Here is a 13,355-nt window from a genome sequence, read left to right on the forward strand (position 1 = left end):
AAATCAACTTGTGAATCGTGATGAGACCCCCCCCCCCCCCCCCCCCCCCCATAAGACCCTTCATTGTTGTAAATATAATGGAATTGCATGTGACTGTCATACAAGTAGATCATTTGGCTGAAGTCAACTAAATCAAAACAGGTTTCGTTCACGGGGTGTATTCAAATATCGTATTTTCATTTAATGTCGACACACTTCGATGACTTACTTCAAAATAAATCTCTGCTTTAATACACACAATACTATATTTACAAATTTAAAGATTACTTTAAACTATTTCATACAAGACATTGTATATGAAAGTTATAAAATGGAGAATGAAACTGATCAGAAGAAAAAGGTATTTATCTATTTATCTATTTATCATCAGTATTTGTGTTTCGTGTATCTGTATTTGAAACCAACGCATGTTTTACATTTTCAATGAAAAAAATGAAATCGGCGCAAATAAAAGAATGACAATTTTAAAAACCGTCAAATGTCATACGCCTATTGACAGTGAGACGAGAAAGAAGAAACATTCAAATGTTTTGATAATATTACACAACATAATGTACCAGAATATTTGAGTAATCTAATTCCCCCAACAATCCAAAGTATAACTGTGTATGCACTACGCAATGGTAACGGTATAATGCTTCCATTCTGCAGACTTGCTTTAACTAATGAATCATGTATACCATCAACTATACGTCTATGGAATAATCTTGATACTTCAAACCGCGAAACAGATACAATAGGAAACAATTTTTCATAAGTGGGGGCACACTGACTGCCTAAGAGGGGGCCCGCTCCAGTCACGTTTTGGTGATTCCCTATGTAAGCAACCAATTTTTTTCCCTAAAAGGGGGGCCCGGGCCCCCTATCCCCCCCCCCTAAATCCGCCTCTAGGAAAATTCAAAACAAAACTCAAAAACTTGAATCCCAATAGTAATAAATACGTTCCGAAATATTAAAGTCGTAAACTTAACATTGTGCTTGCTCAACTTCGATGTTCTGCTTTCTTTCTTTATTATAATCTGTATAGAGGTAATATTATTTATGATCCATCTTGCCACTGCGGTGTGTATCTGAATTTTAGAAATAAAAAGACAGCTTTTAGAAAATCTTAGCTGGCTCCCAAATAACTGTCCATTAAATGTAAAACTATTAACACCAGTTAGTAAGTAAACTCATGATAGAAACCTGGATTAAATTTTATATTAACGCCAGACGCGCGTTTCGTCTACATAAGACTCATTAGTGATGCTCGAATCCAAACAAATTTAAAAAGGCCAAATAAAATACGAAGTTGACGAGCATTGAGGACAAAAAAACCTACAAGTTTTGCCAAAAATACAGCTAAGGTTATCTATTCCTGAGGTAGAAAATCCTTAGTATTTCAAAAATTCGAAAGTTTTGTAAACAGTTAACTTATCAAATGACCATATCAATGATAATTCATGTCAGCACACTACTGGGCTGGTGATACCCTCGGGGAATTAAAACTCCACCAGCAATGGCATCGACCCAGTGGTGTAAATAAACTCATACATGTATATATGCTTACTCAGACCCAAAATGAAAATAGCTTTAATAAAATTGAGAATGGAAATGGGGAATGTGCCAAAGAGACAACAACCCGACCATAGAAAAAAAACAACAGCAGAAGGTCACCAACAGGTCTTCAATGTAGCGAGAAATTCCCGCTTAAATATGTGTTTGAGCTTATTATAGGGTCAAATAGATTCCTTATTGTTTAGATATTAAAAAACATACCAAATGTACATCATCGTCTAAGGTTAAGTTGTGTGGTTTTTGTTGTTGTTGTTGTTGTTGTTGTTGTTGTTTTTTTTTTTTTTTTTTTTTTTTTTTAGTGTCCAATTAATATAAATGTTGAAAAATTGTAATGTTTGCATGCTCTTATTCATTGTATTGTTACATAATTATGTTATACGGAGAAAACTCAGTCATAAGTCTGTTTGACTTGTGTCGCATCCAATTTGTGTTTATGCAAATAAAATATGTTTTAACTGAAACACCGCTATTGCCCCATCATTAACTCCTTATAAAAATCAATTGAAAGTTTCTTAGAATCCTAATCATACAAGGCATTTTTGCTATTTCGATCCGCTTAATTTTTGTTTTGAAATTCCCAAAGCAAATCAAAGAATTTGCTATTCCTGAATATTGGGTTATAAAAAAGAAGATGTGGTACGATTACCAATGAGACAACTGTCCACAAGAGACCAAAATGATACAGACATTATCAACTATACGTCACCGTACGGCCTTCAACAATGAGCAAAGCCAGTGCCGCAAAGTCAGCTATATAGTTAGTACAGTTTTGTCAGTTTTTTCAGTTACGAACCTTTTATCATATGATATTATTCGCACCGATCAATAATTAATATGGAATTTAAACAAATATGATGAAGAAAACTCTGTTTAACTGATGTTTTAAATTTTTACAATATTTTGTATTTGAAAACATACAAACAATAGCACACATAATAAATCGCTGAAATCTTAGTGCAGATCCATGTAAAATTCAAGCTAAACTAAGTGCTTATAATCATAACTTTAACATTTCAAAATATTTAATATATGCGTTCGCTAATGTTATTTAAGCTCAATCATTCGAAGTTATGTTTTTGCACAATTTTATGATATGGAAAATGTATGCAGAATTTTATGGTAATTGTTTTGAAAATGCCATTAAGTTTCTATTAACATTGAACACGCAAACATTTACGGTAACTGGGAGTTTGCAAATTTCACGTTTGGCAGTAAGATCTACATTGCATGCTAAGTATAGGTACAGAGAATCTCTTTGTCAATTTGACGTTAAAATTTTTGCAACAACTTTTAAAGTGTTGCGCTGATGGAATGTTGCCAGGCTAAAAACCTTACGCTGTCGAACATTGCATTTCGATTATTGTATATTTCCAAATCAAGTTCGGCATTTTTTACAAAATGTTTTCGGGTATGACTTTTGGAACGCTTACGACTCCTACACACACAAAAAAAAAAAACAGTCACCAATATTACATGAGATATAAAAAAAATTACGGCTATTTTTAATCTCATAAATACATATAATGTAATCTAAAATCCGAAAATAACGACGACTACTGTTTGGTTTGACCGGGAACACTAACACAAACTGTTACCCGAAGCATATGAATTCAAATGTTACAAAACAATCAAACGCAAGCAAGAAACCAAAATATCGATGTCAGTCGCACATACTCAAAACGTTTCGGCAAAATTATTTAATTTTGATTGCACAAATTATTCCTAGCTCTGGTGCATTGTTACTTTTCTTAAGCCTTAGGCCAAATAAAAATATATGTGTGGTTCTAGTGACCATACCTTCCCTACTGTTTTGTCTTGAAATTAGCCTACCCTAAAGATTTTATTGTCATTTTTCATTAAGCACTGTTATAAAGTCAGAATGATGCTCCCATAGACTCAATGTAAAAAAAATAAACATAAAATAAAAAAAATCTACCTACCTACCCTAACTTTTTTTCAGATGTAACTGGAACCACACATACTATTTTATTTGGCCTTATAATGATAAATCATAGGAATAACAGTTCTGCTGTTTTTTCTTCAATTTCAATTTTATTTGTACATTTGACAAGAAATAAAAATATGCATGATTTATTTTATCAGTATTAAATCGCATATTTATAAGATCAAATATGATTGTACTTTAAATGTTAAATACAAAAACAAATAAACACCTACCCTTAAGGGTATTTTGAAAAACACATCATACTGCATTATTTAGTATTATTATATTTATGCGCTGTTTCAACTTAAAGACGTAAAATCTATATCATGAAAATGCTTTTAAATGGTTATTCCATACATTTTTTAGTTAAATTTGTAACAAGTATAAGATCGTTTATTTGGAGGGACTGAATTATTCAGGTTATGAAATTTGCCGATTTTCGAATGTCGACATTTTTATACAATAAAATTAACGGTACCAATTTTCTTGCACCAGATGCGCATTTCGACAATACATGTCTCTTCAGTGATGCTCGTGGCCAAAATATTTGAAATCCAAAGCTTATATAAAAGATGAAGCGCTATAATCCATAAGGTCCAAAAAGCATAGCCAAATCCGTGTAAGGAATCAGAGCTTTGCATGAGGGAGATACATTCCTTAATTTATAATAATTTCTATCATTTTGTAATAGTAAATTTTAATAACACAAAAAATCCGTATTTTCAATGTTCTAGGGAGCTCAAGTAATCAGTTATTGTTGTAACATGAATGTATATTAACTATGAAAACATATCGGACAATATGAATTAATGTAACCTCATTTTGACTGAAAGACTATCCATTTGTCCATGATACAATTAACACGATGACAGCGCTACATTTCACTTTTAATTTTATTTTGACGATTGTGTGATCCTAAAGTTGTAAGGTAACTTTGTTATGATTATTGTTAGCAAAGTGTGTCATTCAGGTACCAAACTTGATAAATGTGGTATCTAATATAAACCTATAACAAGTATAGAATAAGGACTTTCAATTGTATTTTTAAAAGCACTGTAGATGCAACGGTTCTATGCGTCTACGATAGCAGATAGGTAAATGAGTAGTTATTTATTGAACGTGAGTATGGCAAAAGATGTATTTTTGTTGCTCTCACGCAAATATAAGTTTAACGGCATGGTAAGGCACAAGTATCTATGTCGCCCAATGTACGTAATATTTGACTGACATTGTGATTTGAGTTATTACGTTATAATTATACAACGTCATATATATATATTGACCTCCTTATAATTAAAATAATTAAATAAGACAGAAAAAAAGGTAGCCCGCGGTTTAATGTACAAATGTATACTCATTCTAGATTTGATTCTGTCTTTCTTGCAAAAATCACTATCAAATTATAGCAATTTTACAAGTAGGACATTTACAAATACATAAATCATCCCTTAATTAGGTCAGTAAAGTGAGTTGAACATGTTTTCACTATACTATTGAAAACAAACTATTTCAAAAGTTAAACATGTCTTTGCTCTAATTGCCCAATCAAGTGATAGAACATTGAGAAAATGAAATATTAGGTATCACAAGCACGTTTATCGTAGACAAATCACTATTATTAAATCAATTTGAGAAGGAAATTTTGTTTTCTGGAAAGCACTCAAAGATTTTATCATTTACGGAACCGTCGCAAGTGAGTAACTTAGCATGTTCCAATTTCCGGTAATTGCAGACGACCTTGAGGAATGATGTATTTGCAGCATGCTGCTCTGTAGTGCGTTTTGTTTAAATTGGTAAAAAAAACTATTATTCATTTCCCGTATGGCTATGCTAGTCTAAAAACATCAAGACAAATATTTTCTTACGAAACAAAAGATATTTGTTTGAACTTCCGATTACTGTTGACTGACAAAATAGTTAATGCAATTATAAGTAATTCATATATTAAGAGTGATTTTGGGGTGAAAGGTTACTAGGTCTAATTGAACGTGGAGTATACAGATATAATACAGTGTAGTAATGGAAAGATAACACATTACATACAAAAGTGTATTCAAATCAATTAATTTCGCGAGCGATTTATTTTTCGCGACTTTCGCTAGTAAAAAAATAACGCGAATATAAATTGTCGCGAATAAGTAACACTTATGTTTCAATATTTAATTTCACCAATAAAAATTAGAAGATCGCGGTAATCAATGCCTGTGAAGTCGGGTGAAAAGGGCTACACGCGAAATAAAGTATCTGCGTAAACAAGTTGGTTTACAATTTTTATATTTACCATCTATCACACTAGTGTTGATGCTTACAGTACAAGACAAGACATTTGAAGAAATATAAACAAATACATATGTATACATGTAGGTAAAAAATACTGTCCACTCAAAATGCAAAAAAAATAAATAATCAAAGATACATGCACTAGGTTCGAAGGTTTATGTAATTTGGTACGTCATACGCGAGTTCCGTCTACAAACGGTTATCAGTGACACTTGAATTGACAAAAGATTAAAAACAAAGACAAATACAGCACATACTGAGTTGGAGAGCATTGATGATCTAAAAGTCCGAAAACTAATTCCGATCTCCAAAGTCATATGGATGACATATACAGTAGCTGCTTTATTTTGAAAACAGCATGCCAAAGCTTTTAAATACTATTTACATAATTATATTGTTCACTGTTAGTTTCAAATTTGTGTCCGATTAATTAAGATGTATTTCTAATTCCCGTGCGACAATAATGGCAAATTTCAATAACAGCTTCGAGGAAACTCGAAATACTAAATTTATGCACGAAATAGGAAACAAAGCATTGAAACAAATTAGTTGAGCTACATTTAACCTTTATAGTCGTATTGTGTTAATTCATACAGCGAACTCCAAATGTAGAAATAATGACGTTGTTGTTATGGCTATTCAACCTGACAATCATTCATTTCGCGCATGCTCTGCTTCTCTCTCTGGAGTACAGTGCACACAGTTCATCTTAAATTCGATTTGTTTCTTGTTCTAGGTATGTAAATTGTTATTAATGATATTTGCTAGTATGAAAGATCTTTCATTTTTCACAAAATAGAGTCCTTAGAATAACTGCTAACTAAGATTGAATATTCATATTAAATGACCAAACTTGCTCGATAATCTTAATTATCGTCCTTCCCTCCGCCTATATCACCCTGCTCTGTTGCTCCGTAATTCTCGTATCAAGACTTCAAAACGAGACCAGGCATTATCAGCGACGTCACAATGTGAGATGAGAAGTTATCAGCGATGTCACAATGCGAGAGGAGACGTTATCAAGCTTGCTTTTGTCAAGCGTAAAACTGTCTTAGGGAGAAAAAAACGACAAGTAATAAACGATAAAAAGATAATCGGGGTTTCTTCGTATAGATATCGTAAAATATCAGCAGCGAGCCACAATGTGAAACTTTTTGGCGAGTAAGCGTAGCGAACGAGCTATAAAGTTTCACATTGTGTCGAGCGGCTGATATTTTACGATATCTATACGAAGAAACCCCGATTATCCGATTATATAAGCGAATGTGTAGAAAACCCGATAATCTATACAAAGACGTCACATAAACTATTAAAAAGGACGATTGGGTTATGATAATAGACAGTATATCTGAACACAATGATTAAAAAATGCATATCTTCAGTGCTGTCTCGAATTATGTAATTCCTATAGATAAATGAATTACAGTGTATGATCAATTATAGGTTGATATGTTTGGACTATTTTTTTTTCCGAAAATGTCATAAGTAGTTATCAAAGGTACCAGGATTATAATTTATTACGCCAGACGTGCGTTTCGTCTACGTAAGACTCATCAGTGACGCTCATATCAAAATATTTATGAAGCCAAACTAGTACAAAGTTAAAGAGCATTGAAGATCCAAAATTAGTTAATTCGATATCAATATTATGCCATAAGCAGGTTCGAACTAATACGCTTCTGAATTGAGCTTAAACTGTATAACATAAGGGTCAATGTAACTATTATACCACTAGTGATGCTGAAAAACATCAAGCGGCGTTTAAACTTTTCAATTCCATTTACATTTTTTTGGCAATCATCAGACGATTTCCCATAATTTCGTATGGTGAAAAGCGTATGACTTTCCACAATCAGTATCAGGTATATAGTTGCAAAAATGTGTACGACGGACCCGCCTACTTACCAACATTGCCGATATGGCTAAAAATAGAGCATAGTGGGGAAATGCAGATTTGGCTTATATCTCTGAAACTAAATCAGTTCCACTAAATTATAATCAGATTTATTTCTATCTGCCTTGAAATTTTCAAACTAATTTAACAAACCGTTGATTGATTGCTGACCAAAATTGTCAATTGACCCCTTAAGGAGTTGTTGCTCTTAATAGAAATTTATTTTGTCAAATTTTGTAATTTTTTACAAAAAATTTTCTCCACTAAAACTACAGAGAAAAAATCAGCCAACTTGGCTATAATCATTGTTAAAAAAATAACACGCCTCCCAACCTGCCAACATGGCCGCCTTAGCTAAAAATAGAACAAAACTCAATGCTTGGCCTATATCTTTTAAACTACAGCAAAAGTATAATGGTTGCATTATGTCATGCATCAATTGTAACCAAATAAATCAGATAAGAGAGACGGGTGCGGGAATTTCTCGCTACATTGAAGACCTGTTGGTGACCTTCTGTTGTTGTTTTTTTTCTATGGTCGGGTTGTTGTCTCTTTGGCACATTCCCCATTTCCATTCTCAATTTTATTTTATGTTCATTAGAGCCTCAATTTTTATATTATTATTTATTGGATAAATGTAGGGTAATAATTCATTATGCATTGTAACGAAAATTCGAAATATTACATCAAATATTTAAAACGAAATTTAGTCTTACATAATTATTGAAATTTGAACATTCCAATTTCCATATTTCAGAAATAAGATATGCATGTTAGCAGAAAACAAACAATAACAAATCTAATATAATCGTAACCATCATTCGTAAGCAAAATATGGATTTCATATTTTTGCAAAGTTCTATTTCGTTGCGTTTTTCTTTCTGTTATACAATAATTGGGCAAAGATTGAAAAGTAATGATTTAATCTAAATGTAAATCAAGAATTCCAGTTGGCTTAAGTTATTCTTTTCCATTTATATAATAATTTGTTGCGTATTTTCCATTTCTAATTGAATATTGGCTGTACAAGAGATTTTTCTGACTAGTCTCTTCTTAATCTTTTCATTAAAGCATCGCGAAATATAAGGTGTCAAAAATGTATGTCTTGAGAACGGTGTAACCTCGATATCATAATTATGTTTTTGATCAAATTTGCGGTTGAAGGTTGTTCAATGTGAATAGTAAATGTGATCTCCAAAATATAACAGCTTTTGAGAACACATGTGAAAATAGGTGGAATTACCTGGACAATCATTATCCATGCAAACCGACAAAACAAAACAAAAATAAAAAGCTAAATGAAAAATACGATTCTGCAAAATACTTGCACATTAAATACTTATTTAATAACTGTGTGTTACAGTAAATTGGTACCGTTAATTTTTTTTATGAGATATGTAATTCCTGATCGCTTCTAGTGCAGGATGTCTTGGATTCACACATACATGTACTTATAAACAGTAAAAGATAGCATATATTATCGTTATTCAATTATAAATGTAACAATATAGCGGAGCATGATACATAAATGTTTTCCTTCGTTTTTAAGACATATCAATCTAGAGTTTTATCTCGTTTTTACTGTTCATTGATCGTGGTTTTTCGATTTAAATTTCAGATTTTTGTACTATGTAAAATTTATTTGAATGTATACGTCCGCTTTTAATTTCACTTCAAAATATACTTTGACAGAAGAAGTGTATAAAATTCATGGATTTGTGTGACCTCGATTGTTTAGCTTAGTTTTAGACAGTATATGGTTTGGACAAAGGGAATTTCGTTGATCTGTTAATTAGTAAATGTATTTGTTCAGTAGCAAATATTAGAGACGTATTTAGTTTACAACATGCTAATGCAATATGAATATTTTATGTTATTTTGTATAATTCTGAAAATCTGTCTCCGTTTTTTATTTAACTTGCAAGCTTTAAATGTAGACTCATGACCTCAAACTTATCACTTGCAACCTCAGAAACATAATTTTTATACCCAGCCTTCCCTCGCTCCCCGCGATTTAAGATAAATGCAGATCGTGATGAGGTCGTGGTATGAGCGGCATGAAAATCTAAATTTTCGTTGTGTTCATAATGCTTCTTCGTCCTTATCACACTTATAACAATCAAGCTACGAATATACCATGTTATCAGCACGTTTATTCTGCGACCTCACTACGATTATCACGATCGTACTACGTTCGTCACGCTTCTACAGCGATTGTTTAACAGGCTCATAACACGTTCAAACTGCGATCTAACTACTTAATACAGCCCCAGTCCCACTAGACCACGATCGAACCACGCTCACCGCGATCTAAATTAAATTCAGATCGTGGTGAGGTCGCGGTATGAGCGGCATGAAAATGTAAATTTTTGTTGCTTTCACGATGCTACTACGTCCTCATTACGCTTCTACAACGATCCCGCTACGATTATATATAACACGTTCTCACCGCGCTTATTCTGCAACCTTACTACGCTTATTAAGATCTTTCTAAGCTCATCACGTTCTCACTACGACCATACCACGAGTTATCCGATTGCAACACGATCTTACCACGCTTCTACTGCGATTATAGCACGTTCTTACCACGATTACACTACGTTCAAACCGCGATCTTACTACGCTCTCAGCAATAACGTCAACATCGTGTTCAATATCAATACAGTATCATTCCTTCAGTTCTATTTCTGATTGATGCATGTACGTAGATTTCTCGAAAAAAATACAGTCATGCCATCAAAATCTACTAGAACACGTGGACGTGGTGTTAGGGTTGATGTAGAGGCAAATGGAGCTCTGATAGTAACGAATCTTGATCAAGTAGAGATGTCGGACCGACCAATCCGACCTAAATTACAACCTATTGCTGGTCCATAAAGCTGAAATGACGATATTTTACTGAACGATAGCAGATATGAAACAATAGATGTAAGAAGATGTGGTATGAGTGCCAATGAGACAACTCTCAATCCAAGTAACAATTTTTAAAAGTAACAATTATAGGCAAAGATATGGCCTTCAACACGGAGCCTTGGCTCACAACGAACAGCAAGATATAAAAGGCCCCCAAAATTACTGGTGTAAAACCATTCAAACGGGAAAACCAACGGTCTAATCTATATGAAAACAAGAAGTATGGTTGAGCCGTTAGAGAAAATGGACAAGAAGTCCCAGTTACATACAGACAAACAAAACCTGGAGAGAATTAATATATTTTATGGGAAAATGACAATGAGAATAAATGCCTACCGCGCCACGTTCTTCTTACGACCTGACTACGTTCACACTACGACCATCATTCTCATTGTCATTTTCACATAAAATAAATAAAAAAGCTCCTTAGATTTGGTTTGTCTGTATATAATTATCCATTTGCTCTACCGATTCAACCATGCTTCTCGTTTCTATATAGATTAGACCGTTAGTTTCCCCGTTTAAATGGTTTTACACTAGTAATTCATGGGGCCTTGTATAGCTTGCTGTTCGGTGTGAGCCAAAGCCGTACCTTGGCCTATAGTGGTTTACTTATAAATTGTTACTTGAATGGAGAGTTGTCTAATTGGCACTCACACTACATCACCCTATATCTATTGACACATGTGTGTCATCTCTGCTATCGTTCAGTAGGTTGTAATTTAGGTTGGATCATCTCTGCTGGATCAGAATTCACTACTATCAGAGCTCCCTCTGCCTCTATATCAACCCTTACCGCCACGCCCACATGTTCTAGTAGATTTTGGTGGCATGACTGTATTTTTTTCGAGAAATCTACGTATTAATCAGAAATAGAAGGAATGGAACTGTATTGATATGGAACACAATGTTTACGTTATTGCTCAGAACGTAGTTATAGAACGTATGAACGTAGTATATTGATTGATTGTTGGTTGCTAAACGTCCAGTGGCAAATACTTCATGCATGTTCAGGTCGAGAACAAGTTAGCAATGAATACAATATGTAGGTTTTGTAACAATAGAGGCCAACTTGGATGATGTTCGGGAAAATTTGGACTGCAACAGGAAAAAGGGTATATTGGGTACCGAACAGAAAATTTGCCTTGCAACAGGCCACCTACGGACCCCTCAGAGAGTTGTTGCAAGGGTTCTTAACGTGCAAAGATCGTGGCACTCCCTTTACACGAGGCATCGGATTTAACGAACCCATTCTGACCGGACGTGGCTGCAAACTTGATACATCCCGCACAACCAAACTGACGCCCCACTTTGGCAAGCGTTTGACTGCCGGTCGGGAGAAAAACAAGTGAACGTAGTATAATCGTGGTAAGAACGTGTTATAATCGCAGTAAGATCGTGTTGCAATCGGATAACTCGTGGTATGATCGTCGCGAGAACGTGAAGAGCGTAAAAAGATCACGATAAGCGTACTATTGAGGTCGCAGAATAAGCGCAGTGAGAACGTGGTATAATCGTAGCGGGATCGTCGTAGAAGCGTAATGAGAACGTAGTAGCATCGTGAAAGGAACGAAAATTAAAATTTTCATGCCGCTCATACCGCGACCTCTCTACGATCTGAATTTATTTTAGATCGCGGTGAGCGTGGTGCGATCGTGGTCTAGTGGGACTGTGGCTTAATGGTCGTAGTGAGGGCATAGTAACGTTGCTGTGAGATCATAGCGAAGTCTTTCCAACTAGAAATGTGATTTCGCTACGCTCTCGATACGATGGTACAACTTCCTTTACGATCTCACTACGCATCTTCTACGACCTGATTTCGCCATAAACGCACGACGATTGTTTTGAACATGTTCAAAGTTTGTCTACACTCATCACGATCATTAAGACCTCAAAGCGACCGTACCACGACCTTACTGTGATCTACACGAGCGCACTACGATCTTTAATATTTGTTCTTTTTTCAGAGATCGTATTACGATCGGGGACATGTGTGACGGGGGTTTTATATCCACAGACACCTTTAAAATTTGTTCCTAATTAACTCTTTCTATATAGTGGATCTGGCGATGCCGGATTTGTTGACTTTGTTGATGTACTAAAAATAAATATAAAAGAAGATTGAAACATTTGCTGCGATTTATATAATCGCGTTATTTGCAGCTATGTTTGACTTTGAGGGGTTTTGGCATTACTTGGCGTCCAGATGGACTGACATCAACCGGTGTCCGTCTGTCCGTTGTCGTCAACGTTTTTTTTCTTCAAAATCTTCTCCTCTGATACTATACTGCGTTTTCAAACTAAGCAAGTTCAATGATTCATAAATAATGAACGTATTTCAAAAGTCGGAATGAGACTTATAAATAGTTGTGCATCGATTCTGACGTAACAGTATGCATTTTTGATCTTGTTTCAATTGGTAAATGGTCGTAACATTCCGTAATAATTAGTGAACCTCCATAATTCCAGACGATTAGTACATCCTAAGAATAAGTATTTGGTTAATTATATTTATGTCTTATTATTAGTTGATTGGTACATTTTGTATTTAGAGAAACTGTACCAATTGTTGTATTCTGATTTTCTGTTCGACTAAAAACAACAAACAAGAAATATCTATGGATAGCTTTTTCATTGTTATAGACAAAATTGTTTTTTATTGTATAATAGCATCTCGTGCTGTGTAAAATAATTGTACGATTTGTCAATTACAAATAACAGCGCGACACGACCTAAAGAAATTGACTTTCTTTCCGAAGTTAAACA

General features: G+C 34.2%; 1 protein-coding gene across 2 annotated transcripts in view; it reads left to right on the top strand.

The window, feature by feature from the left end:
• The first annotated feature begins 200 nt into the window (after nt 1-200).
• LOC139488716 (atrial natriuretic peptide-converting enzyme-like) overlaps nt 201-13,355 on the top strand; it is a 77,813-nt gene continuing 64,658 nt past the window's right edge. Inside the window, exon 1 of one of the 2 annotated variants that reach the window (XM_071274539.1) lies at nt 201-340. In XM_071274539.1, coding sequence (XP_071130640.1) covers nt 311-340 — 30 coding nt within the window. In that variant the 5' untranslated portion in view covers nt 201-310. The remainder of the gene's footprint in view (nt 341-13,355) is intronic. The other variant, XR_011656068.1, reaches the window with a different exon arrangement.

This window comes from Mytilus edulis, chromosome 9, assembly GCF_963676685.1.
Source record: "Mytilus edulis chromosome 9, xbMytEdul2.2, whole genome shotgun sequence".
In the NCBI taxonomy this organism is placed as follows: Eukaryota; Metazoa; Mollusca; class Bivalvia; order Mytilida; family Mytilidae; genus Mytilus; species Mytilus edulis.